General features: G+C 36.6%; 1 protein-coding gene across 1 annotated transcript; it reads right to left on the bottom strand.

Moving 5' to 3' along the window:
- Positions 1–376: 376 nt before the first annotated feature.
- Positions 377–24,436, bottom strand: PLEKHA8 (pleckstrin homology domain containing A8). The gene is made up of 14 exons (XM_015810606.1): positions 24,249–24,436; positions 18,900–19,016; positions 18,010–18,165; positions 17,172–17,290; positions 15,549–15,707; positions 13,074–13,114; positions 12,659–12,774; positions 11,834–11,966; positions 11,102–11,187; positions 7,563–7,621; positions 5,312–5,442; positions 4,030–4,100; positions 3,704–3,765; positions 377–668 (listed from the first exon to the last, which is right to left on the bottom strand). Exons 1-14 carry the CDS (start codon positions 24,286–24,288, stop codon positions 471–473), a joined length of 1,488 nt encoding a protein of 495 aa, XP_015666092.1. The 5' UTR covers positions 24,289–24,436; the 3' UTR covers positions 377–470.
- Positions 24,437–24,673: the final 237 nt, after the last annotated feature.

Genomic DNA, 24,673 nt, shown 5'->3' with positions numbered 1-24,673 from the left:
GGGGAGAGCAACACATGTACTTATGATATAAATCCTTTACAAAATGGTAATTTTGTATGGGATGTGTAGCTTGGATATCCTGGATAAGTTTTACAGTTGTAGGTCTATATTCTGCTCATCACTGTGTTGGAATAAATGCTTCAGCAAGCTCTAATTAGTCCAACCAAATGGTACTAAATTAGAGCCACTGCCATATTTGGCCTTGTATTCAGCAAATAAGCAACAGATCTACTCTAAGGACCTTGCCATAAAGATAGGCAGAACCCAGCTAGATTATATAGCAACTTTGCATTTAAAACACAAAACAAGTATTTTTTAAAACTGTATATTAAAAAAAAAGAAGAAGCATGGAATTTTTTTCCCATGTATGGAAAAAAAACAAATACAGATACAGCTTTCTGAGGAAAAGAACAATGTAGTACACTGATGGACAGAATCCCTGAATATGCAAAGCACTGTTTGTGCTGAGATCAGACCACTTCATCTGACTCCAGTCCATGTTCTTCATACAGTGCATCCAAGATTTTGAGCTGCTTTTCCATAGCTGGTAGGTAAACATTAAGGTCCCGCTGCATTCCATGATAAAAAGCTTCTTCTTGATTTTCACATTCTGCAAGCGACAATGCAGCCATAAAGCCTTCATAGGTGGGAGATGCTCTTAGAGCTAGCTGCAAGGAAAAAGGGGAAAAAGGAAGTCAAGCATGGTCTCTTCTAATTTATACTTTATCATTTGCACTGGATGATAACGATAAATAGAAAGAAAAATTACTTTAGGTCTATATAACTAAGGTAAATTACTTAAGAGTGGTATCAGATCTATATAGAAGTCAACACTCCCAGGGCCACACATAGACCCACATGCTTTCAATTGGCTTGAGCATCTGGAATGCCTTCTAAAGCCTGTTACCAAATGATACTGTTTAAAGTAACAGATGGATGCAATTATTAAATACACAGGAAAGAGTGTGTATATAGCAATCTATTACCTATCCAAACTGAACAATTATTTTGTAAGGATAAAAGATTGAGGCTATCTCTTTCTTCCAACATTGCTTTTCAGGTTCTAGGTTTTAGCTTTTGCTGGAGTCTTATATTGTTTTTCTTCTGACACCAGCTTTTCAACACAGAGAGAGGTCTCTACAATGGCAGCACAGTGGTTTACCTAACAAGGTAACATTTTAAAGCAGTGGTTCTCAACCTTTTTAATGCTGCGACCCCCAACCGGTCGTAAGTCGAGGACTAAACCGGTCGTAAGTCAAGGACTAAACCGGTCGTAAGTTGAGGACTACCCAACCGGTCGTAAGTCGAGGACTTTCCCTGCCCGGGAGCGCCGCACATGCGTGGTTCCGCCCCCTGCGCCGGCCGAGGCGTAGCTGGCAAGCGGCAGAGACGGAGCAGGCCGACCACCAGCTGGCCCAGCTCAAGGGAGGTAAGGCACCCGCCGGAAAAGGGGAAAAAAATGGCGGACAGCCTTGCTTGGCGACCCCCGTGAAATGGTCGATCGACCCCAAATGGGGTTGTGACCCATAGGTTGAGAACCGCTGTTTTAAAGCATGCATTGGACTCATTGATTCTCTTGCGATGCTTCTTAAAATGCACAAGCCAAAGCCAAATGTATTTCTAGGTTCCCTGAATCTTCATTCTCCCCAGCATCAGAAGGTCCATTACAATTGTATTCATCATCATCTTTCATAAAAAACAGCAAGAAAGCTGTCAGTCTGATAATCCAGAAGTACCTCTGGACAGAAGAAAGGCAGCCCAACCCAGAGCACCCTCCAGACATCTAGGGATTTCTGGGCTCACTGGTGAAATGGAAATATCACAGCCATAGCTAACAGCATAGCATTTGGGAGCTAGAACAATGATTCCAGTTTTGCATCACTATTTCGAAGAACAACTTCATTCCTAGCAAGTTCTTGAGCAACCTGGAGTTTGCAAGATGATGTGCTATTGCTCCTTCCACATGTGATGCAATTTTCTTTACAGGCAAAAAATCAAAAAGACAGAATGCTTACATTTTAATTTTAAAGTCCATGGCTGTAATATGCATGACCATTCGTGAGTTTGATATAACCTTTTGACTAATATGTAAAAACCTATTTCTACTACTTCTGCTATTACTTCTATCACAAAATTATGTTCATATTTAACAGAATAACAGAGTTGGAAGAGACCTTGGAGGTCTTCCAGTCCAACCCCCCCCCCCCCTGCTCAAGCAGGAGATCCTATATCATTTCAGACAAATGGTTGCCCTATCTCATCTTAAAAACCTTCAATGTTGGAGCACTCACAACTTCTGGAGTCAAGTTGTTCTAACTGCCAGGAAATTTCTCCTTTCTTCTAGGTTGGGTCTCTCGATTAATTTCCATTCATTGCTTCTTATTTTGCCTTCAGGTAGTTTGGAGAATAGGTTGACCCCTTGTTCTTTGTGGCAGCCCTTTAGATATTGGTACACTGCTATCCTGTCACTCCTAGTCCTTCTCTTCATTAGATATACCTAATTCCTGAAACCATTCTTCCTATGTTTTTGCCTCCAATCCCCTAATCATCTTTTTGCTCTTCTGTGCACTCTTTCTATATCATGCAACCAAAACTTTCTATATTATATGACCAAAATTGGATGCAGTATTCCAAGGGTGGTCTTGTATTCCAGTGGTATTAACACTTCATGTGATCTTGATTCCATCCCTCTGTTAATGCAGCCTAGGACTGTGTTGGCTTTTTTGGTAGCTGCAGCACACTGCTGGCTCATATTTAAGTGATTGTCCACTAGGACTCCCAGATCCCTCTTGTAGTTTACACTATTGAGCCAGATGCCACCTGTTCTATACCTGAACATTTAATTTTTCTTGCCTAAACTTAGAACCTTAATTTTCTCAACATTTTGTTAGATAAGGCCCTGCGTGCAGCCTTGTTGAGATCCTTCTGTACCTTGAGCCTATCTTCCGGAGTATTGACTAATCCTGCCAGCTTGCTGTCATCTGCAAATCTGATAAGTTCCCCTTCTATCCTCACATCTAAATCATTTATATGATACTGAATCACAACCACAAGATATTTGTCACAATTAAATTGTGATCTAATCTTGGAGACCACTTAGGGGCATTTGGATGGGGTGACCATGTGCCCATTCAATTTCTTTTAAAAGTAGCCCTTCAGCTGTGATTTTAAATAGAAGAAAAGATTTTAAATGAAATAATGATGCATTCATATGAATTTAAATCTTTTTTTAAAAAAAGGATCCATTCAGTTTATTCTGACATATCATTATTTGGATCAAAGCTTTAACCTCCAAAGCAGTGTTCACCAACTTTGTCAGCTTTAAGAAATGTGGGAATTGAAGTCCACACATCTCACAGTTGGAAAGGTTGAGAAGCACTGTCCCAAAGACTGCATGTTTCCGGCTCAAAGAACACTCCATGGATACCAAAAGATTTGGTCCTCCAGCACTGAGGATGGGACAAGATGCAGCCGTAGATGTTCTTCCCATGAAACCTTGCATTCAACATCAGACCTCTCGATTAGGTTGACCTATACTTGGGGTAATCAATATTTTCTTGACTAGAACCAATACAGGAGAAAAAAGGGCAACTACTGATGTGTCAAAGGAAATATTTCCTGCTTGTCCAGCAGGGCAGGATCAAATATTTCAAAGCAGTGGATCATCTTACCGTAACTCTTTGGGAAAGCAGTGAGGACTTACCGCAAAAACACCTCGAACAACCCAGCCATGATACTGTCGTAATGTTTTGCCATAAGCTTTGTCTGCAAAAAGAAAGGAAATCAGTTGCGTGATGCTGAATTCAGATCAGAAGCAGCCAAAAAAAAAGAAACAGAGGTTTCTTATTCATGCAAAATCTTTCTAACCACGATATTTTTTCAAACACAAAAATTGGGTTTCCTTTTCACTTTAAGCTTTGTTTTTTTTTAAACTAAGTATATGTAATCTAAACAAAGGTAATGATTGCACAGGTTTATTTGCTTTTCTTTCTCACATTTGTAAAATTTCACAAAATATTCCATACTTACTCAGTGCTGTCTGGATGTTTTTCTCTCCATTCTTTAGTTCTGTCAAGAACTCCTTCAAAAATTTTAAGCCTCTGTTTATAACAAACAAGGAGTATTACTTCTCTAAAAATATTCCATTCATTTTTGCAAAGGAAGACAAAGGCAGGACTGTGATTTGCAGTCTCTGTGACTTAGTTTTAAGATGCTGTTTCAAAGCTTTTTGTATACCAACAGGAAGATGCCCAACATGCCTCTCAGCTCTGTGGATCCACATCTATGAATTCTGTACATATCAATTACTACTATTTCTAAAAACAAGTTCTGATTTTTAAATTACAAATATTTAAAAATCAAATACAATTTCAAACAAATGAAAACACACCTTCCTAGAAAAAAAAATATCCTAAAGAACAAACATTTCATTCCATTCGCACAAATCAGTTCTTGTAAAGGCAAGGACATTTTTCCAGGTATTTCAAGAGTATAAGAAAACAATGACAAAATTATTATTTTGGCTTTTTAAATTCATCACATTAAGTTGGCTGAGGATTTTTTCTTATTTTTATAATGTTTCTAAATCTATCTTGAATGTTTGCAAAAAGCAAAGCTCTTTCTAGAATCTAGGCACTGGTTTTGAAAATGTTAAGCATAAAGCCCACTATGATGGTGAAAAGTTGCTAACAAGTCCAACATACATATTCAATGTCTATATATTGTTTTATGCATGTTGTTATCAAATACCAGCAATAACCTTTGACACCTATGTACATTTAATAAGATAAGACTAAACACATTGTCCTGTAAAATTTCTTCACAATTCTGCTGACAAGTGAAGTGGCATTGAAACTTTACAAATCAAATCATCTTCTTGAACATTTGGATATAACAGTGAGGTAACATCAAGGCTTAAGTTTATAGCCGAATCTGAAAATTTGTAGTCTGCTTTTAATTAGAAAAGATTTTCATAGCTCCTCGCTATCTCTTCTCTGTAATATGGAGAATATTTTCTTAACATTCTTGTTTTATAACATTCCCAATAACTGGCTAGTCTATAACTTACACGCAAAGACTGATCATGATGCACAAGACCACATATTTTTAGTGTTTATAAACACAAGTGATATCTTGATCCTATTTGTTTTGCATGTGATCTGAGATGTAATGTGACCCAAATGCAACTGTTTTCTTAAAAAGTAAACATTATTTACAGATTATAGAGCAAAGGCAAGTCCCCACTATTGGTTCACCATGAAAGTCATCTCAGTCACACACACACACACACACACGAGATCAGAAAACTGACCTTTTAAGCCAGAGGAGAGCCTGTGTAGCAGAGTGTCGAATTTGGGCCACTTCGGTGCTCAACTCATGAAGGACAATTTTTTGAAGACTACAGAAATCCTCTTTGTTGGTGATATATTTCTGATTTATTTTCTGAAAGGAGCAGAGATGTCAAACATACATTTTAGACTTTTTAGCAAACAAAAAAAACGCTTTTAGATATAAACATGCTGGTATCCAACATCTTTACTTAATTTAATGTTGGGACTGAGAGTCACAGGTGCATTGAATTCGGTGTGAAAACAGCCACTATTGTTATGTCATGTAAGACAGAAAGCATTTTTGCCAAATTCCAATCCAAATACTGCATGCCTCTAGACCAGTGATTGCAAAACTAGTCTTTAAAACTCTAAATATGCATTCTGGCTGGAGGTTCTTCCAAGACTGGTGTTTCTCCTTCTCTGAAAAGCCTTGGGCTATTTCTGAATCTAGTTCTCTTTGAAAAAAGCTAAGTAACAATGAGAAGATTAGAAATTAAGTCCTAAAAAGGGAGAAACGGATAACAGAATATATTTCAACCTAGAGGAAAGATAATAGAAGAGCTTTCTGCAGGTAACAATTGTCCTCGCAAGTCTCCATTTTTGGACTTTGAGAACTTTCAGAGTTAAGTATCCAGTTTTCCATTCAGCAATTTCCTCTGGAACTGCAGGGCAAGATGGCTTTTCACTGTCAAGAACTCCATTTTTATCAAGATTTCCACTGCTTTTTAGAAACTAAGGTGCTGGTATCATCACTCCTCCCCTATCCCATAGCATCTGGCTTCCTTTAAAAAAAAAAAAAACTTTTGTTGCCACAAAAAGTTAGTGGTGCATGGAAAAGAACTGGGATGGGACCAGGCCATTCGCTGCCCCCTGATTTGGGTTCTCCCACTGGCCTGCTAAAACAAGCAGTGACAGTGTGAGAAAGCTGCTTTGCAATAGAGTTGTTGTGGCTCCGTCCTGTGGGTCCCTCTCATCGGAGGAGGAAGGCTCTGAACATGAAGGAGAGGAGATGGCCAGGCCTCCCTCTCCAGGACCTTCCCCTCTGGTGCGGCCTTCGGTGCCTTCCGACGGAGAAGAGATTGGCCAGGAGCCAGGTGCTTCTGGGATTGGCCAGGAGCCAGGTGTATCGGACTCTGAGGAGGATACGTCTTGGCTGGATCCACGCCAGCGTCGGAGGGACAAGCGTGCGCAGCAGCTAAAACGCCGTGCCAGAGATTTCAGCTGAGTCACTGGGCCACACCCCACAGGCTATATAAGCAAGGGGTGTGCCGTTTGANAATTTTGCTGAATCTTATGTTGCAGCACTCCGGCAATTATCCTGGACTTGTCTTGTGTTTGTATTGTGTTATCAGTAAAGGTCTTGGCAGGCAGCCACGGAGTTGCTGCCAAGTGTTTATCTGTATTTGGCAGTGCTGAGCAGTCTTTTAGCCCTCGGCTGACTGGTTGGGGGGTGTGAGTCGGACGGGGGACAGAACAAGAGTGCCAAAGACATGAGCCCAGAAAGGCCCTGTGCGGAGATACAATAGCTCTCTTTAATGTAGCTCTCTTGAAGTACATGAAGGTACATCATCAACTACATAAAATAAAGTATAGCTTATTTTATATGTCTAGGCATTTAAAACATGAAACTCAGTTTGGTATAATGGCTAAGACATCAGGCTAGAAACTGGGAGACTGAGAATTGTAGTCCTGCCTTGGGCATGAAGGACTAGTCATTTTATCTGAGCCGTAGGAAGGAGGCAATGGTAAAGCACTTGTAAAAAACTCTGAAAGAAAGTTGCAGTCCAGGCAGTCTTCAAGAATCAGACATGATTGAATGGAAGGGGGGGGGGAGTAAAACATGGGAGAATAAGCTGAAGTTACAGCAAGGCAGATGCCAGTGAAAATTACAAAAACCTGCCTAATTCTAAGAGCAGTCTGATCCCTGAACTTAGTACCTGGGAGATGGTAAGATCTTAGATATATTGACATATCTTGGCCAGATTTATTTTATTTTCAGCTCGAGTACATGATCATCTAAATCAGGGGTAGTCAACCTTGGCTCTTTTATGACTCGTGGACTTCAACTCCCAGAATTCCTGAGCCAGCTAAGCTCAGGAATTCTGGGAGTTGAAGTCCACGAGTCATAAAAGAGCCAAGGTTGACTACCCCTGATCTAAATGGTTCCTTTCAGTTCTACAATGCTAAGAAAGTTATATTAATGGCCACTGAATGTTAAACTGAATCTATTACCTTTATATTTCCTTCAAAATCCATTTTAACAGGGGCAAAGACTGTGGGTCCAAGTTTGTCTAGAAAAAAAAGAAAACATTGTCTTTTTCAAAAGTTTGTTTCCCTCAATGCCCTCTTTAACTGCCACCGACGAAATTCTGATTTAGCACAAAAGAGCAGGAAGGATACCATCCTTGGCCTACATCTGATATTACACAAGGGGAATTCTGCCTGTGTATCAGAATTTCTCTTCTCCCTCTTACTCTACGGGAACAGTGGAGGAAGAATTATTTTTGTTGTCAGATATTGTCTCCCCATGAGTGGCCGGGTGGCCTAGAGGTGAAGATAATAATAATAATAATAATAATAATAATAATAATAATAATAATAATAATAATAATAATAATAATAATAATAATAATAATAATAATAATAATAATAATAATAATAATGGTAAAGTTGGAAGGGACCTTGGAGGTCATCTAGTCCAACCCCCTGCTCAGGCAGGAAACCCTATACCATTTTGGACAAATGGCTGTCCAGTTTCTTCTNGTTCTAGGTTGCTTCTCTCCTTGATTAGTTTCCATCCGTTGCTTCTTGTCCTGCCTTCAGGCGCCTTGGAGAATAGCTTGACTCCCTCTTCTTTGTGGCAGCCCCTGAGATATTGGAACACTGCTATCATGTCCCCCCTCGTCCTTCTCTTCGTTAAACTAGACATACCCAATTCCAGCAGCCGTTCCTTATATGTTTTTGCCTCCCACTCGGAAGGTTGAGAGTCCAGTCCTAGGCAGATGTTTCTCTATCAGGGCATATAGAGAAAATGTCTACTGCAAACTCTGTGTAGGCATCATTAAGGGCATCCAGTTTACACTTGGCTCCATTCAATCACCCCAACTCCACCCCGATAAAAGGGATTACAGGATTATAAAAAGAAAAAAAGAACTGTCTCCCCAAACAGAGAGACATTGTGGAATATATCTCAATTTTCTGATAACATAAATCTGGCATGCTTCTTCTTTCCAAAAGTCTACATGACATCATTGTTCTTAATTCACTGCTCTCATTCTTTTTAAGAACAGGACAAAATTATTATTATTAATAATAAAAAAACCTCCTTCCACTCCAAATGATGCCAAAGCTGCAAACTATTTGCAAAGCATCTATGTTGGATACAAAGCACTGATCCCAGGTTCGGGCATAATTTTTGAGAAAAGTACAGCTAGCCCTCACTTAATGACAAGAATTGGAACAAGAATTTAAATCATAAAATGCAGCATCACATGATCATATCCTTAGCGATGTATTCTAGTACTGGTTGCTGTTAAGTATGCTGTCATGTGTGATCACCATTTGTGACTTTCTGCTGGCTTCCCCACTGACTCTGCTTGTCAGAAACTGGCAAAGAAGATCGCAAATGGTGACTGTGGGATGGAAAGTTGTCATAATTGCAAACTGGGCACCAAAGGTCCAGATCATGATCATGTATCTGTGGAGATCCTGCAACCACTATAAGTGTGAAAAATGGTTGTAAGTACCATTCGCTCACTGCCTTCATAAGTTTAAATAGTTATTGAATAAGTTGCCATTAAGTGAGGACCACCTGTAATGATAAAAACAAAAATCTATCTCAAATCCTAAAAAAGACAGTTTAAAAGCCATCAGTCACATTTACTGTTTAGCAAAGGTCTTTACAAGATATTTTTAAGTCTTTCGTGATAAATATCCAAAGCATCTCACTAGCCTTTCCCTCTGGCAGGTGAGGGGAAACTTCTTCATAATAATAATAGTTAGCCTTTTCAGGCTTTGCAGACTTCCTAGAGCAAAATGGCTTTAGAAATTCCATGGCCACTACACACATTTAGAGCCATTTTGGGAAGTCAGCTCAAGCCTGATGGAACAATTTTTTTATAAGATTTGTCCCTATGCAAATAGTTCTTACTTGATGACTGATCACTTACAAACTGTTCAAAGTTAGGACGGATCCCTCCAAAACTTCATGACTTGATTCTGTAGTTCCAATGATTGCATCCTTTGACACCACAGTCACATGACCTCATTTCATGCGCTTGACAACCAGCTCACCTTCTTGACTGGACACAGTGTTTTGAGGTCATGTGACTGTAATTTATAATGGCTTCTGCCTATTTCTGGCCTTTCCAGGTCATTTCCTAATGTTGATTTACTTAATTATCACTAGATTCACTTAACAACTAGGATGTTCACTTAATAATTGCCACAAAAAAGTCATAAATCAGGCCCAGTCACTTGGGTCCTTCAACTTACAATCCATGATAGAAATCCCAGGCTCCATTAAGGTTCTAAACTGGGGACTACCTATAAACACGAGCTAACGTGGTGGGGATGCAGTGGAGAAGCATAAGAAATTGAACCTGGTCAAAATGAGCTAAATATTTAGCAGTTTCTCAATTACACTCTGAACTAATATTACTTTAAGTAGGGAGATGTGTGGCATATAAATTTAATGAATAAAAATAAATAAACAATTTCTTGAAATCAAATCTTTCAGACAAATCAAGATCATGGTGCTATGGATCTTGATATGTTTCATGCCTAGATAGAAGGCAGCATCCAAAGAAACCACTATGGAAATAAATGGAGTTCCATGGAAATAAAGGAAGAGCGAGAAGAAAAATAAATAATGAAACATTTATAAAGTGGTCTATGAGTCTATTTAGAGTTTCACTGATTATTGCTTGGTACCAAGGAAACAAATAAAAAGCTTTCTCTAATGAAGGTCACACAAGTAGGTCCTTACTTTACCCTATATGTAACCTTCAACATTTTTAAGGCTTATTTCAGACATACTGAATGTCTGAATGTATACACTGCAAGCCAATTTGATTTAGTGGTTAAGGCACCAGGCTAGAAAATAACAGGTTCTGAGCTCTAGTCCCGTTTTGGCATGAAAACCAGCTTGGTGACTTTGGACCAGTTCTCTCTCTTAGCCCAGATCACCTGGAAGGGTTGTTGTGGGAAAGTTAGGAGAAAGAAGGAATATTAGGTATGTTTGCTGTCTTGAATTATTTTTTAAAAAATGTAGAATAAAAATGAATTAATTAAAATTAAATGAAAACATATGCCAAGACACCCTCCAGGAAAAAAATTCTGCAGCGAAAATATTATTGGAATCAAAACTTTTAATAAAGTTAGTATCTTAAAAAAGGAAAATGATCTGCTGTATCTGCCAAAACCAACTGTAACCAAATTCATTATTCTCAGGATGTCTTCTTGCCACCAATAACCCTTAACAACTATGGGTTATTATTGGTTAATTATGGGTTATTGCCACCAATAACCCATAACAACTTCTCAAATCATTCTCTATCTTCCTATCTCTCATAAAAAAGAAAGATGTATTTACTTTACTGAATTATTCTGGAAAAGCCTAAGGCAACAAGCAAATACTGAGGATAACTAAGGACCACCTGTTTATAAATTGTAGACTCTATTCTATGACCCAGCATAGAACAACCAAAGCAGCCAAACAGAGATATTCATATAAAATAAATGTTATGGAGAAAACCAGCAATCATGCTTACCCAAGACTGGAACTATTTCATAACAGGAATTCAGAAATTCTTCTGTTGGTATTCCTCCATCTTCAAAAAGCTTGATATCACTAAATCTTTGGAAAAGAATGCAAACAGAACATGAATAGTCGCCAAATGAACCCCGCGATAGCAATAAAAATAATTCCACCCTGAATCCTATTTCAAAACCTTCTGCAGGTAGTCTTTGATTTACAAATGTAATCATGATTGGTTACAGTTCTGTTATGGCCGCAGATCAAGGCATCTATGTGACCAGAAGTAATTTTATGGTCTTTTTCAAGCCAGAATTAAGCAAATGGTGTGAACATTAAATGAACCAGCATTTTCTGCCAAAACAAAAAACAAAAACAAACAAAACCCAAAAATATAAATTATGGTCTTATGACTTTGGAATGCCACAATTGGTCATAAAGCTGCCCTGCCCAATATGCAGTTACATGACCGCAGGAGGGGTGGTGGTGTAACCATTTGTGATAATTGAGGATGCTTTATGGGCTGTTTTATTTCTATTGTAACTCTGAACGATCATAAAATGACTGGTTAAGATTCAAGGACTACCTGTAGTTTATAATATTTATAAAAGTTTACTAGTTTTTCTGCTATCATAAATCATATTAGGCAAGCATGTAGTTGGCAAATTCTGTGGAGATTTATGCTGCTCTGCACTGAATTCCATTACTTAAGATTTTTGGGGCATGCTCCATCCAGGTGGCACATTACCTATACTTCATAGCACTGAAGAAAGTAGGAAAATCTGATATGTTTACAGATTCTTCTAAAGGCTCTAAAGATTTGTTGTCTTGAATGTTCCTTTGTGGCAGCAGCTTGTTTTCTCCATCTTTACTGGGGCTACCTTAGATTTAAAGAAACAAAAATCTTTAAATAGTGTGAAGGAGGGTAGTTGTGGAGAATATGACTTCTGGTTAATATCAAAAAGACCAGAATGGATTTAGATATGATGTATCTGGGTAACAAAGCTGGAGATGCATTATCATTTATTTAGTTAGCAAATCCATAAATATTTTTTCAAGCAATAGGAAAATAAATAACAAATCAAATTTCAGAAGACTCTATATCCTTATTACTCTAATTCGATTCTCCAGTGCCTCTCTGTCTTGAACATTATCCCTTAACATCATAACAGCACAATGACAAACTCCTCACAACTCTCTATTCAAAAGTTTGGGTATTATAGAGAGGGAGGTCACATCTCTTCACAAATACATATCCATTCACTCATCTCTCTTTCTATGTCTTTATTCTTCTGTCTTTCATCCCTCTTTTTCCCCCCTTCAGATGTGACTTTATCAGTCTTTCATAACCTGGCACAAAGGACAGCCACAGAGTGAAAAGCACATTGCAAAGTGGTGCATGATATTGTGTTCAAATTGGCCCTCTTCAAGGTTGAGCTCATACATGCGTATTCTGTATCAACTCAGAATTCTGTTATGGCTGCATATGAAATAATTTCTCCATAGATTCTTCAGAGAACAAATAAGGGCCCTTCCCTGGAGAAGATCTTGCAGACCCCAATATTTTTCTTACCTTTCGTTTCGCTTCTCTTTAGGGGTACAGGAGATGATTTTTCAATAAAAGTTTTTTCAGGAAGGGTAGTGTTTTTATAAATAGACCCATTTTCACATTTCTTTAGTTCCATCTTCCTGGGAAGAAAGAAAGGGGGGGGGGAAGGAAAGCCAGATTAATGCTTGGCATGCATAATGTCCTCACCTCAATTTTTTTTTATATGGACAGAGTTCAAAAGTAAGAGAGACCTCTGGTCATTAAAAAAAGAAAGTTGGAAGGAACTTGTGGCTTTCCAGATGTTGTTTTGACACCTTGAGAACTTTTAGTAAAATCACCTCATTAAAGCATCATTCTTTGCAATAGCTTGTCCCTGTTATTACAGAAAGATTAGACATTGAGAAACGTTTCAACTAAACAAAGAAAAAATAAGTTGTACCTTTCTGTTACACCGCGGCTAAGTATGGCAGGAAGTTTCAGCTGCAAGGAAAAAAAAAAGATTGGCTATGAGCTCAAGCATAGGCAACGTTGTTCTGGATTCAGTACTTTACCTTAAGTTCATCAAAATATGGAAAAAATTAAAACATTATATATGAATGCTACAGTACTCCAATTAGTTTAGCCTAATGAGTAAAAAGGAAATAACTAAGCTAACCTAAAATTCATGTTAATGCCACACTACGCATAAATAGCTGTGACAAGTAAAGAAGAAAAGAGAAGGGAATCTCTTAATGTAAAGTATTAAGTCTGGAATATCAACATGTAACAGTCTAGGTTGATCTTACAATATAAAATATTTATTGAGAGGCACATATAAGTCTATTTGTGTCATTTTTATCCAATTATTTTATTTTCTAGTTTGAAATATGTTTGGCTTATATTTTTAAAATCTGACAATGATGTGACATTGATTTTCTAAATATAATTAATTTATCTGCATACGGCTTTAAAGGCTGAGAGATCTATGAAAAAAATGTTCACTGTATTTGAGATCCCGATCTGGCTACTGACTCTAAAGTCTGCTATCACCTTTTCCCAGCCAACTTTTGTCATGTCGGTTGGGCAGGTGGAAGTCATCGTATCCTAGTACAGGCAGACTACCATATTGGCAAAGGCATAAACTAGCAAAAATCACATGATATATTGCAGAAGGAAAAAAATCCTGTATTGCACATTTCATCCCAGTTACAGGTAGTCCTCGACTTACAACCACAATTGAGCCCAAAATTTATGTTGCTAAGTGAGAAATTTGTTAAGCGAGGTTTGCCCAATTTTACCACCTTCCTTGCCACATTTGTTAAGTGAATCACTACAGTTGTTAAATTAGTAACACGGTTGTTAAGTGAATCTGGTTTCCTCCTTTGATTTTGCTTGCCTGAAGGCCATAAAAGGGGATCACGTGACCCCGGGACACTGCAACCGTCATAAATATGAACCAGTTGTCAAACATCCGAATGTAAATCATATGATGATGGGGATGCTGCAATGGTCTGAGTGTGAAAAATGGTTATAAGTCACTTTTTAAGTGCCATGGTAACTTCAAACGGTCACTAAATGAACTGTTGTAAGACGAGGACTAGCTGTGTACAATCCATGAACAACAATGAGCGAAATTCAAAACTTCTGAAATATTGCAGATCACACCCAAAGCAGTATTTGACAAAGCTGCTTGATAATTGTTTTTTTAACCGTGACACTGAAATGTTGATCTTAAAAAACTTTATGAACAAACCATATTTATAACATCTGTTAAAAATACTTAGCCTGTTAATAAATTTCTCCCTCATATTTAAAATTTGTTGCTTAATATTATTTTCTACAAAAAAGTAGACATAATAAGGCTTTCTTGACAAAACAAAAATCAGTTCATAAGCCTGTTTTGTTCTTTTCCAGAGTATGCACACCAAAAGCCCAAAAGCAGCCTGTTCAATCATGTATGCATTTGGAACTGCTCATTCTGTGAATATCTAAAGAATGGTTGTTATAATAGAAAGTCACCCTTTTAGCAACTGAGACCTATAGTGCTTGTTCGCTACAATGATTTTCTTTGACAGAAAGTTAATGTTTCATGACATATTAGTAGATAATGCTAAAATTTGGAGGGAGTTGTTTAACTTGTTTGGGAAGGAATCTCTTTTATTTGTTTTAGGTCTATCTGACGACTTGCCCAGCATTTTGCTTTGATTCTCATTGCAGATTGCCAAAACGTGGTGCCTTTACTGTTCAGTAGTTTATGCTGAGCAATGTCATTAATTTGTGGATGCTTTCAAGAGTCACAAAACATGACTCTTGCTGAACTTCTCCTTCCGAGGTTTCAGTGAGATGGTAATAGAATAGAGCTGGAAGGGAGGTCTTCTAGTCCAGCCCTCTGCTCAAGCAGGAGAACCTATATCACTTCAGACAAGTTAATGTCTAGTCTCTTCTTAAAGACCTCCAGTGATGGAGCACCCACAATTTCTGAAGGCAAGCTGTTCCATTGGTTAATTGTCCTCACTGTCAGGAAGTTTCTCCTTAATTCTAGTTTGCTTCTCTCTTTGTTCAGTTTCCAACCATTGTTCCTTGTCCTGCCCTCTGGTGCTTTGGAGAATAACGTGACCCCTCGTCTTTGTGGCAGCCCCTCAAATACTGGAATACTGCTATCCTGTCATCCCTGTTTCTTATTTTCTTTAGAGTAGCCAAACCCAAGTCTGCAGCCGTTCTTTGTATGTTTTAGTCTCCAGGCCTTTGATCATCTTAATTGTTCTTCTCTGATTTTTTTATAAATTCTCAACATCTTTTTTGTGATATGGTGAACAAAATTGGCTGCAGTATTCCAGGTGTGGTCAAAAAGAGCAAACCGTATTGGGAAACATATGCAAACACAAGTTGCCAATTTATAAACTAATTTGTAGCATCTGAGATTGTATAAACTTACCTTGTTTAATTTGCGAATAACTGAATATGAAGTTTCTCCTGGAGTATGTTGCAGCAATTCAGAAGAAAAGGAAGCATTTGCAATCTGCATACATTCTTCAAGAGTCTTCAAGAATGTGGCACAGCTGGAGTTCAACAGTACTCCCATATTAATTCCATGCTGCAAAATTGGAAATTTTCAAGCATTACCCAGTGTTTTTGCTTTCCAACCTGCCATCAACATTATCCCAAATGCAAATCTTCAATATGAGAATTCACTTTTTCCAACTGAGATAACATATCTGCATTAAATATTTATTTATATAGCAAATTACTTAACTATCTTTATTGGTAAATTCCAGGGTAGTTTGTACTTAAATAGAGGTACAGCGATAGAAGCTGCAATTTTTTAAAAGCTAGAGTAGATTTTTTTTAGTCTCTTCTCTTCCTAAAAGTTTGGAATATAGATGCTGTCTAGAAATAACTATGCAACTGAAATAAGTGTAGCTAATGTGGAATACATGAAATTTCAAAATAGAGCAATAATAAAATCTATTATTGATTTTAATTTTAAAAATGCCTAGGGAAAAAAAAAGTATTTTCTCTTCCAGCCAAAACTTAACGGTGAACATATTTTCTTAGGGAGTATATTCCATACTGGGATGTGACAGCAAAGAAGTTCTTTTGTTGACATATATGGGGGATGTACAAAGATGAAGACCTTAAACATTTTTCATGCCTCCACCAAAAGGACCCCAACTCTCCTGTTTGTCAGATACTGAGCTTGGCATTGAAGGTTCATTAAAAGCAAGAAGAATGATTCGGACTGTACAGCAGACTGCTAGGACACACAATGTTTGTTTTTTTGTTTTTGTTTTTACCAAGACCTTATTATCCAGGTAGGACTGAGACTTCCTGGAAAACTCGGAAGCTTCTGCATCTTGAAAAGTGCCGCCAGTCTGAATTGTCAGGATGTCTCTTGTCTATTTGCCTTTCCATTTAAAAGTGAGTGATAGGGCAGGGCAACCCCCTCATATCAAAATTCATTCTATATGTAACAATCTATTGCTTGAATTAGAAGAATATACATGAATAAGAGGAATATACACAGCTTCTCTCTCTCCCAAAAGTATTTTCTCTGTAGTATTATTTCTAATCAAACATGAGAGGTGATTTCGTATTGTCCTGGTTAGTTCTTTGCAACCTAACAAAAGGAGAAGGCTTTTGGTGTATTTAAGAGATACGTATCAAGCACCTTCCAAATTGGTATTGCATAGAATACAGCCACTTCCATATTATGTATATGTGAAAATCGACTAATTCACCTGCAGACGCAGTTCACGGTGATCTGAACACTGTGACTCAGATCATCAAAAAAGCCAGGCCAGACCTGCTTTCGGAAGACACGAATTCTATTTCAAAGCCAAATATTGGTTGCTGTATGGAACCCACAATGAAATTTCCATAAAATATTTTTTAAGAACAAAAGAAAAGCCTTATAATAGAACAAGATTACAATGACATAATCTGAATAAAACATTTCTTTTTGCAAACTCTCTCTATAGGATATTGTCACTGAAGTCCTTTAAAAAAATCTCAACTCTAATACATCTGACAACTGGAATTCTTTTTTGGAAAATATTACCTGAACATGTGAAGTTGTAGTAGTTGCTTTAATTTTTTCCACTTGCTGAACCAGGAGGTCACAATATAATCTAAGTTCTACCATTTTTGTTTTCAACATTTCAGTGTTTTCTGTAAATTCTAAATTAAATTAGAAAAATCAGTCACAGTTATAAACATTTTATTTAATCAAAGGCATCTCTAATGGCTTCTCAACAAATAAACATTTTTCCAAAGAATATTCTATTTAGAAAAGTGACCATTTAATTATTCTTTAAATTCTGGAAGGCTGTATAAGAGAAAACTATGAAAGCAAATTTGATATTAACTAATACAGTGCATTAATTTTTGATGCTAAAATAATTTGCAAAGTTTCAAATTAAAAAGAGTTGTCTTTATATAAGAATATAATATATTCTTATATAACAAAACTAGATCTTTTTTAGATCTTGTTTTAAAGATAGATTTTGATAGGTTATAACTTTTCACTTGGCGGAAATTAGAAGTAATATTTGAGTAAATGCAATTTTTATTAAAACACATTTTTCTTACATTATACATTACTATAATGCTTTTAATTAGTTAATATGATTTATAAAAGAAGGAATTCATTGCTGTGTAGTTGTTAGATTGTCAGGTACTAAGGAGACATTCATACTTAAATCTCTATTCAGCATAAAGATTTCCAAGGATAGAAAATCACAGAGATGATTTTGAAAGAAATAAAACAAAGCCTGTTTAATAAAGCTTTTGTGCAACAAGTAATTCAAAGACTGGAAATGTACATAAATAGAAAATGTTACTTTGGGGGAAGCTGAGAAATACTGTATTAAATTAGGCTCCATATGAAAATTGCTTGCCTTTTTCTTTTAATGTCCGAATATCTGTCAAACAAGCTTTGGCAGTTCCTAGGGCAACCAACCATTTTTGTCTTTCACCTGTATCTTTAGCTTTTAGATAAAAGCACTGTTCTCCAGGAATCATCAAATCCATGCGTGTATTATCTATAGAATGAACTAATATCAACAGAGTTAGGTGGGACATGATACTCTCAGTCAAGATTTCTTCAGTCACATATAGATTGACTAACCTGATTCAGACACAACCTGTCTGGTTATATGCAGCCTTTTTCTTCCTTTTTCTAAATAAACCAAATGAAAACTCCTGGAATTACTAATCATAGTTCTTTTCTACAGCCAAATTTATGGATAGGACACAACAGAACAAAATTAGAATCATAGATCCATAGGCAGAATCACAGTGCACTAGGAATGAGTAAATGAGGAGGTATTGCATGCCATTTTAAGATCTGTATAACGTATTTTGGATTAATAAAGCAAAATATGGATATATATCATATTAAGGATTTCCATGTTTTCCACTTTCTTGTCACAAAAATTCTAGTTTACCTGATATTACAGTTTTCTTTTAATTTCATATCTTCATTGAAATTAATTCTGGGTTTCATGTCATTTTAAAAACTAAGCTAATAAATTATTGTCCCTGTTGATTAACTGATATTAATGCAGAGGTCTTCTTTTTCACATCTAACAGGAAATAAAGCAAGATAAGATGATTTTTCATGCCAAAGCGGAGGAAAAAAAACACAGGAACATATTTGGAAAAGGATGGGTCTATGGCACTTACTCAGATTCCTATACATAGCTTGTGAAGCTACAAATGAGTTTCTAGACAAAGTCACTGAATCTAATAAGCAAGAAGATATACTTTGTGGATCTTGTTTCTCTACCTTGAATTTCACAAACTGCCATCTGAATGCTCCCTTTACAGCCTTTCCAAGCATCTTCCCTTGAGTCATAATAGGATAACACCCCACCTGCAAGAAGGAACCACCGAGGTTGCCAGCCTGGAAAAAAATAAAGCAGTTTTTTTTAAAATTACAACTGGAAAAAATGAATATTTTATTGCAAGTCAAAGAATAAGCCTAAACTGGTTCCATGGTTAATGAATTTGCCCTAGCAAATACTATACACTGTATAAGAAAGGTAACATATACAGATCACATCATCACATCAAATCAGGAGCTAACTTTAATTAAGGAAGCTGACTGAGGAATTCTGGGAGTTGAAGTCCTCACATCTTAAAGTTGACAAGATTAAAAAACACAGATTTAGAAGCAGTTGGTTCCAAAAGACCATTTTGCTCAAGAGACTGCAAAGCAATTAAGAGAATAATAATGCTATTATTCTCTTACAGTTTGGGTGTTCAATCTGTAGCCTCAGGAAGGTTGCAAATTTTCAAGGTTTTTGTTAAACAACCAGTCCCTTCCTTAGCAGTCATTAATTTTTATTTCAAATATAAAATTAAATAAAATGGTTGTAGATGGGAAAAGATTAATGTGAAAGGGGAATTTGTTCATTTAACTACTGAAGGGAACTTTACTTTTATTAACATTCCACACCAGATTTGCTTTTATATTAATTATGATACACTCTACAACACCCACAGATAAACACATCTCAAAAAAAATCATAACAACTCCTGCCAAGTCCATCCCACATATGGATTTGCATACCATCCGATGTGGCAAAGCTATTATAAAGGAATCATCTGTGAGAAACAGATACCTTGTATATATCTGTTCAAAAAATCTGTTTGCACTGGTTTTAGTGAAGCTGTCTCTCAAATTAATCAGTATTAGTCAGTACTGGTCTGACTAATACTGAACAGTTAGTCTAGGAACTGAAGTCCTGCTCACCTAGATAGCTTTGGGTTAAGTAAAACTAGGGTATGGATAGCAATCTAACTTAATCTTGCTTGCAACAGTGTACCAATACACATCCATTAAAGCAGCATTAAGCATTCCCCCACCCCACCCCATTTTCCCAGATTAATGATTCGATGTTCCATCTAATACTAAAAACATAAACATATTATTCAGTAGAAGGTACATAGATATCATGAACTTCTGATGGAGGGCTGAGTGGGAAGGGAAAGAATTCAGTTACTCAAGACAAGTTTAGTGGGGAATGTTACGAATGTGAGAGTCATAGAGAAAAAGAGAAATCATAAAAAATAATTATAAAACAAAATGAGACAATACTAGATCCAAACTAGAAATAATTAACCAATATTGTATTTTTTTTCCTTTGTATTAAGGCAACTATTTAACCTGTATGCAAAAAAGCAGCTTTAGATCTCAAGAGAACAGAAATTATCATGTAAATAATCATACAGTTCAGTAGATATAAGCTTTTAATTAATCACTGGGTTGTTGATTATCATAAATGTTGTTATGATCATATGCTAATTAGAATCACAAATCATGCTGTTTTGTCTAATTCCAGCACAAGAACTGTTCTTTCTACATGCAATGCATTTATAGTTTAGGTGGCATGTTTAACTCCAATATGTGTGAGACCATCTGGGTGATCATTCTATGATGCTATTATATCTTGGATCATGGCATATAGACAGAAGGAAGAAGAAATGGAGCATTTCTTTATATTTCAGCTATGGGGTCTTGAATAAAACAAAATCACAAGTTTAAGTGTTGTGAATGTTAATGTAACAGAAAGCATAATTTATAAATGCAAACATACAAAGAGAGTATTCAAAACTTAACAGTGACTTTTTAAAGCATTAAATTTTAATATAAAATATTGTATTTTTAATATTATTTTTATATAAAATATAAATGTTTAATGGTAAAGAATGGTTTATTCTTTTTTAAAATGCCCCCTGAATTATTTTGTTACTTTTGTTTGAAAATTCTAAAAGGTATACTTTTGGAGAATACTTTTCTATATTTTTCCAAGGCAAATGGATTTTAATTAAGATTTAATTAAGACTTATTCCATATGAAGGACATTTTCTCCATTACGATCTGTCCCTAGCTTGGTCTTTCAGGTCTTCCAATGGAGTGCTCATTGCCACTGTAATTGAGTCTTTCCACCTTGCTGCTTATTGTCCCATTCTTCTCTTTCTTTCCATCTTTTCCATTTTCACAAATGACCAAGCTCAAATCATTCAATTTGAATATATTATGTAAAAACCTTATGTGCTATGAATGAGAATTCTAAATTGATTTATGATCCATTTGTTTAATAATAATAATAATAATAATAATAATAATAATAATAATAATAATAATAATAATAATAACAACAACAACAACAACAACAACAACAACAATAATAGTAAAGTTGGAAGGAACCTTGAAGGTCATCTAGTCCAACCCCCTGCTCAGGCAGGAAACCCTATACCATTTCGGACAAATGGCTGTCCAGTCTCTTCTTAACAACTTCCAGTGTTGGAGCATTCACCGCTTCTGGAGGCAGGTTGTTCCATTGGTTAATTGTTCTCACTGTAAGGAAGTTTCTCCTTAGTTCTAGGTTGCTTCTCTCCTTGATTAGTTTCCACCCATTGCTTCTTGTCCTGCCTTCAGGCACTTTGGAAAATAGCTTGACTCCTTCTTCTTTATGGCAGCCCCTGAGATATTGGAACACTGCTATCATGTCCCCCCTCGTCCTTCTCTTCATTAAACTAGACATACCCAATTCCAGCAACCGTTCCTTATATGCTTTACCCTCCAGTCCCCTACAATCATCTTTGTTGCTCTTCTCTGTACTCTTTCTAGAGTCTCAACTTTCTAGAGTCTTAATAATAATAATAATAATAATAACAACAACAACAACAACAACAATAATAACAACAACAACTTTATTGTCACTTTGAATGTACACCAATCGGCATACATCAAAATGAAATTTTGTTGCATACATCTCTCAAAGGGTCACCACCTCTGATATACAATCCTTGTTCGTGGCCAGCTCAAGTTTCAGATCGTGCATTTTAGTCTCTAGTTAGTCTTTAGTCTCCATGTTAGTTCATTTAGCTGAACATGGTGTTCTCAAGAGTCCTCTCTGACATTAAGGTCCAAGGTATTAATATTCCTCTTCAAAGTCCAAATTTCACTTCCATAAAGTGTCATCCCTGATCTTTGTAGGTATAGACACATCATGGTATCTAAATATCTTTTCCAAGACCTTCATGGTTGTTCTATCAAGTGCCAGCCTGTGGTGTATTTCTGGACTGCTGGTTCCTATATTATTGATGGATAATCCTAATATGCAGAAGCTAGACACTACTTCAATATCCTCACTATCAATTAGAAATACACACACATACACACACACTTGACATGAGAAGAGAAAGAAATCATTTCATTAAAAGTATCTATGAACGATCTTAAGATATAACATATGAGAAAAATTGTTCCATCAAGTGCTAATGTTGCAGGATTGAACAGATTTATAAGAAGACACTATAAAAGGTAAGAATAAACATTATAAGAATGCAGTTTATAATCTGAAAACAAAAGAAAGTAGTGGTTTCTTTCTAATCCCAACTATACTTCTTCTAATGAATGGGTTTCTAATATACATACATACATACACAAACATACAATGACACATAGTAGAGGCATCCACAAGATCCAGGACTTTTATCAAAAATGTTGAAAGCAGTCAAGACCCGTGCAGTGTAAGTGCCACTCTTTTATCCATGCATACAATATCAAGACACATGGAGAAAAGGAATTTATATTAGGTAAGTTGTTTTTGGCATTTGGCTCTTTTAACCTGCCTTGGAAATGCCTCTGTTCTTATCTCTCTTGTAAAAAAGAAACCTTACAATCATATAATTGCTACTAAAGCTATTTAAATTGATCTAAATTTTTGTTCCTCAAAATATTACTAAATTACAACTCTCAACTCTCATCTCCTGTGCTAGGATGGCTAAAGTTGATGAGAACTATAGCTCATCAATAATTGGGGATTATAGGCTCTAGAATAAGTATATACATTTTTAGAAATCTCCTACAGAAATCGTAACTAAATATTAATAAATTCTATTTAAGTTCTGTTTCTAATTTTTAAAGGATAGCTAGGGAACTGCAATGAACTTCATAAAAAATCAAGCACAGAAAAGAAAAGAGATCAAATATGAAACCATGATTCAGATGTGATTTGTCAGAATCAAAGTTTGTGAATACTTTGTATTCAAAGTATAAGAGTGAGCCACACTCTGTGTCTGCCTAGCACATTACAGAATAATGTTTTTGTTGATCATCTGAAATTTTAATGAGGATGAATCCACCTTTCCATTCCTGTATGGATACACCAATCCCTTATCCATATCCCTTATCCCTTCAACTACTGAATTGGTTTGGATCTTTGTTAGACACATTGATAATTGTGTTCTTAAGTATTGTATGTTGACTTATTGAAAAGAAAGTTTTGCTGCCCAATGGGTCTTATTACTATAAAACCTCTATATTAGATTTGCAACTTAAACTCAGTTAACCAGTCGTATGATTCTTTAAGTGCAAAACAGGCACACAACAACATTTAGTATTAATAAAAACATTTATCATTATAACACTGAACAGGTTGAATAACAATAGATACAAATAGTTTAAAATAAATATATAATAACTTAAAAGAAACGTATTATCTCACACTAACATTATTCACTCTTTTATTACCTTGGACTATTATTAACCACTCCTGATTTTTTTTAAAATAGGTTAGAAAAAACTGTAGATGTTCTTCATTCATAGTTCACTACACTCGTAGCACTGTGTAGCACTGGCTTCCAACCACTTACAGCTGATAAATACTAGGCAAAAAACTTTAGATGGTACATAAAATCCCTTTTGCTTAAATCAAATGAGGTGCTCTGTCCCTCTTTTTTCCAATTCTTTCTCCTTTAGGGGCAGCATCTGCATGGTTTCCCACAACTGCTCCTATTTCAGGACTTGAATTTAACTTTAGCATGCGAGTTATTTTCCAGGACTGCACTGTCCTCCCAAGCCAGGATCCCTTGATTCTTAAAGGCAAAACAGCAGAGGCCAGACTCCTACCCCCAGGCCTTTGTAAAGCTTAGGACCTCCAACAGTCAGCAGCATGTAAATTGGGCACCCACAACAATTTCCTTTTCTTCCTTTCTTTCAAAGTCACTACCTCGCTCTTTTACCTAGACAGACCAGTTTCCAGCTTCAAGTTCACGATTTGCCGAGATGGCGCAACTTAAGCGGGTCAACAAAGAAAGACAAGGTAGGACCGGTAATACTCACCGCTTAGATAGTTGGTCCATTTGTACAGTACCCCCTCCATAATGACAAGGTCCCCCCCATCCAGATCTGCTTGGGACAGGTGAAACCTTGTCCCTGGCCTTCCCCCGGGAAACTTTTAAGCTCTCAGCCCTTCAGCTGAAGCACGGACAGCCAAGGCCATCCTGAGGCTGGCAGAAGTCTGGCCCGCCTTCCTGTCTCCTTCCCCGCCCTATTTCCCCCCTCCCTACCCTACCAGCCAACTAGGTAGCCTTACGCTACTAGAGTAGAAATGCAGGTTTAATTACTGCTACGGGCTTTGTCCGCCCCGCAGAGTTACGTAAATACGTTTCTGAATGCAAAGTTTACATATGATTGGAGAAAAGGCGTGGTTAGACCACCAAGAGAGCGGATGAGTTCTTGGGAACCAATGAGAATCTGGATCCATG

The sequence above is a fragment of the Protobothrops mucrosquamatus genome, unplaced genomic scaffold (assembly GCF_001527695.2).
Source record: "Protobothrops mucrosquamatus isolate PMUCROS unplaced genomic scaffold, P.Mucros_1.0 scaffold12, whole genome shotgun sequence".
In the NCBI taxonomy this organism is placed as follows: domain Eukaryota; kingdom Metazoa; phylum Chordata; class Lepidosauria; order Squamata; family Viperidae; genus Protobothrops; species Protobothrops mucrosquamatus.
Note: the sequence above shows the minus strand (reverse complement) of the source record. Positions and strands in the feature narration are given on the sequence as shown.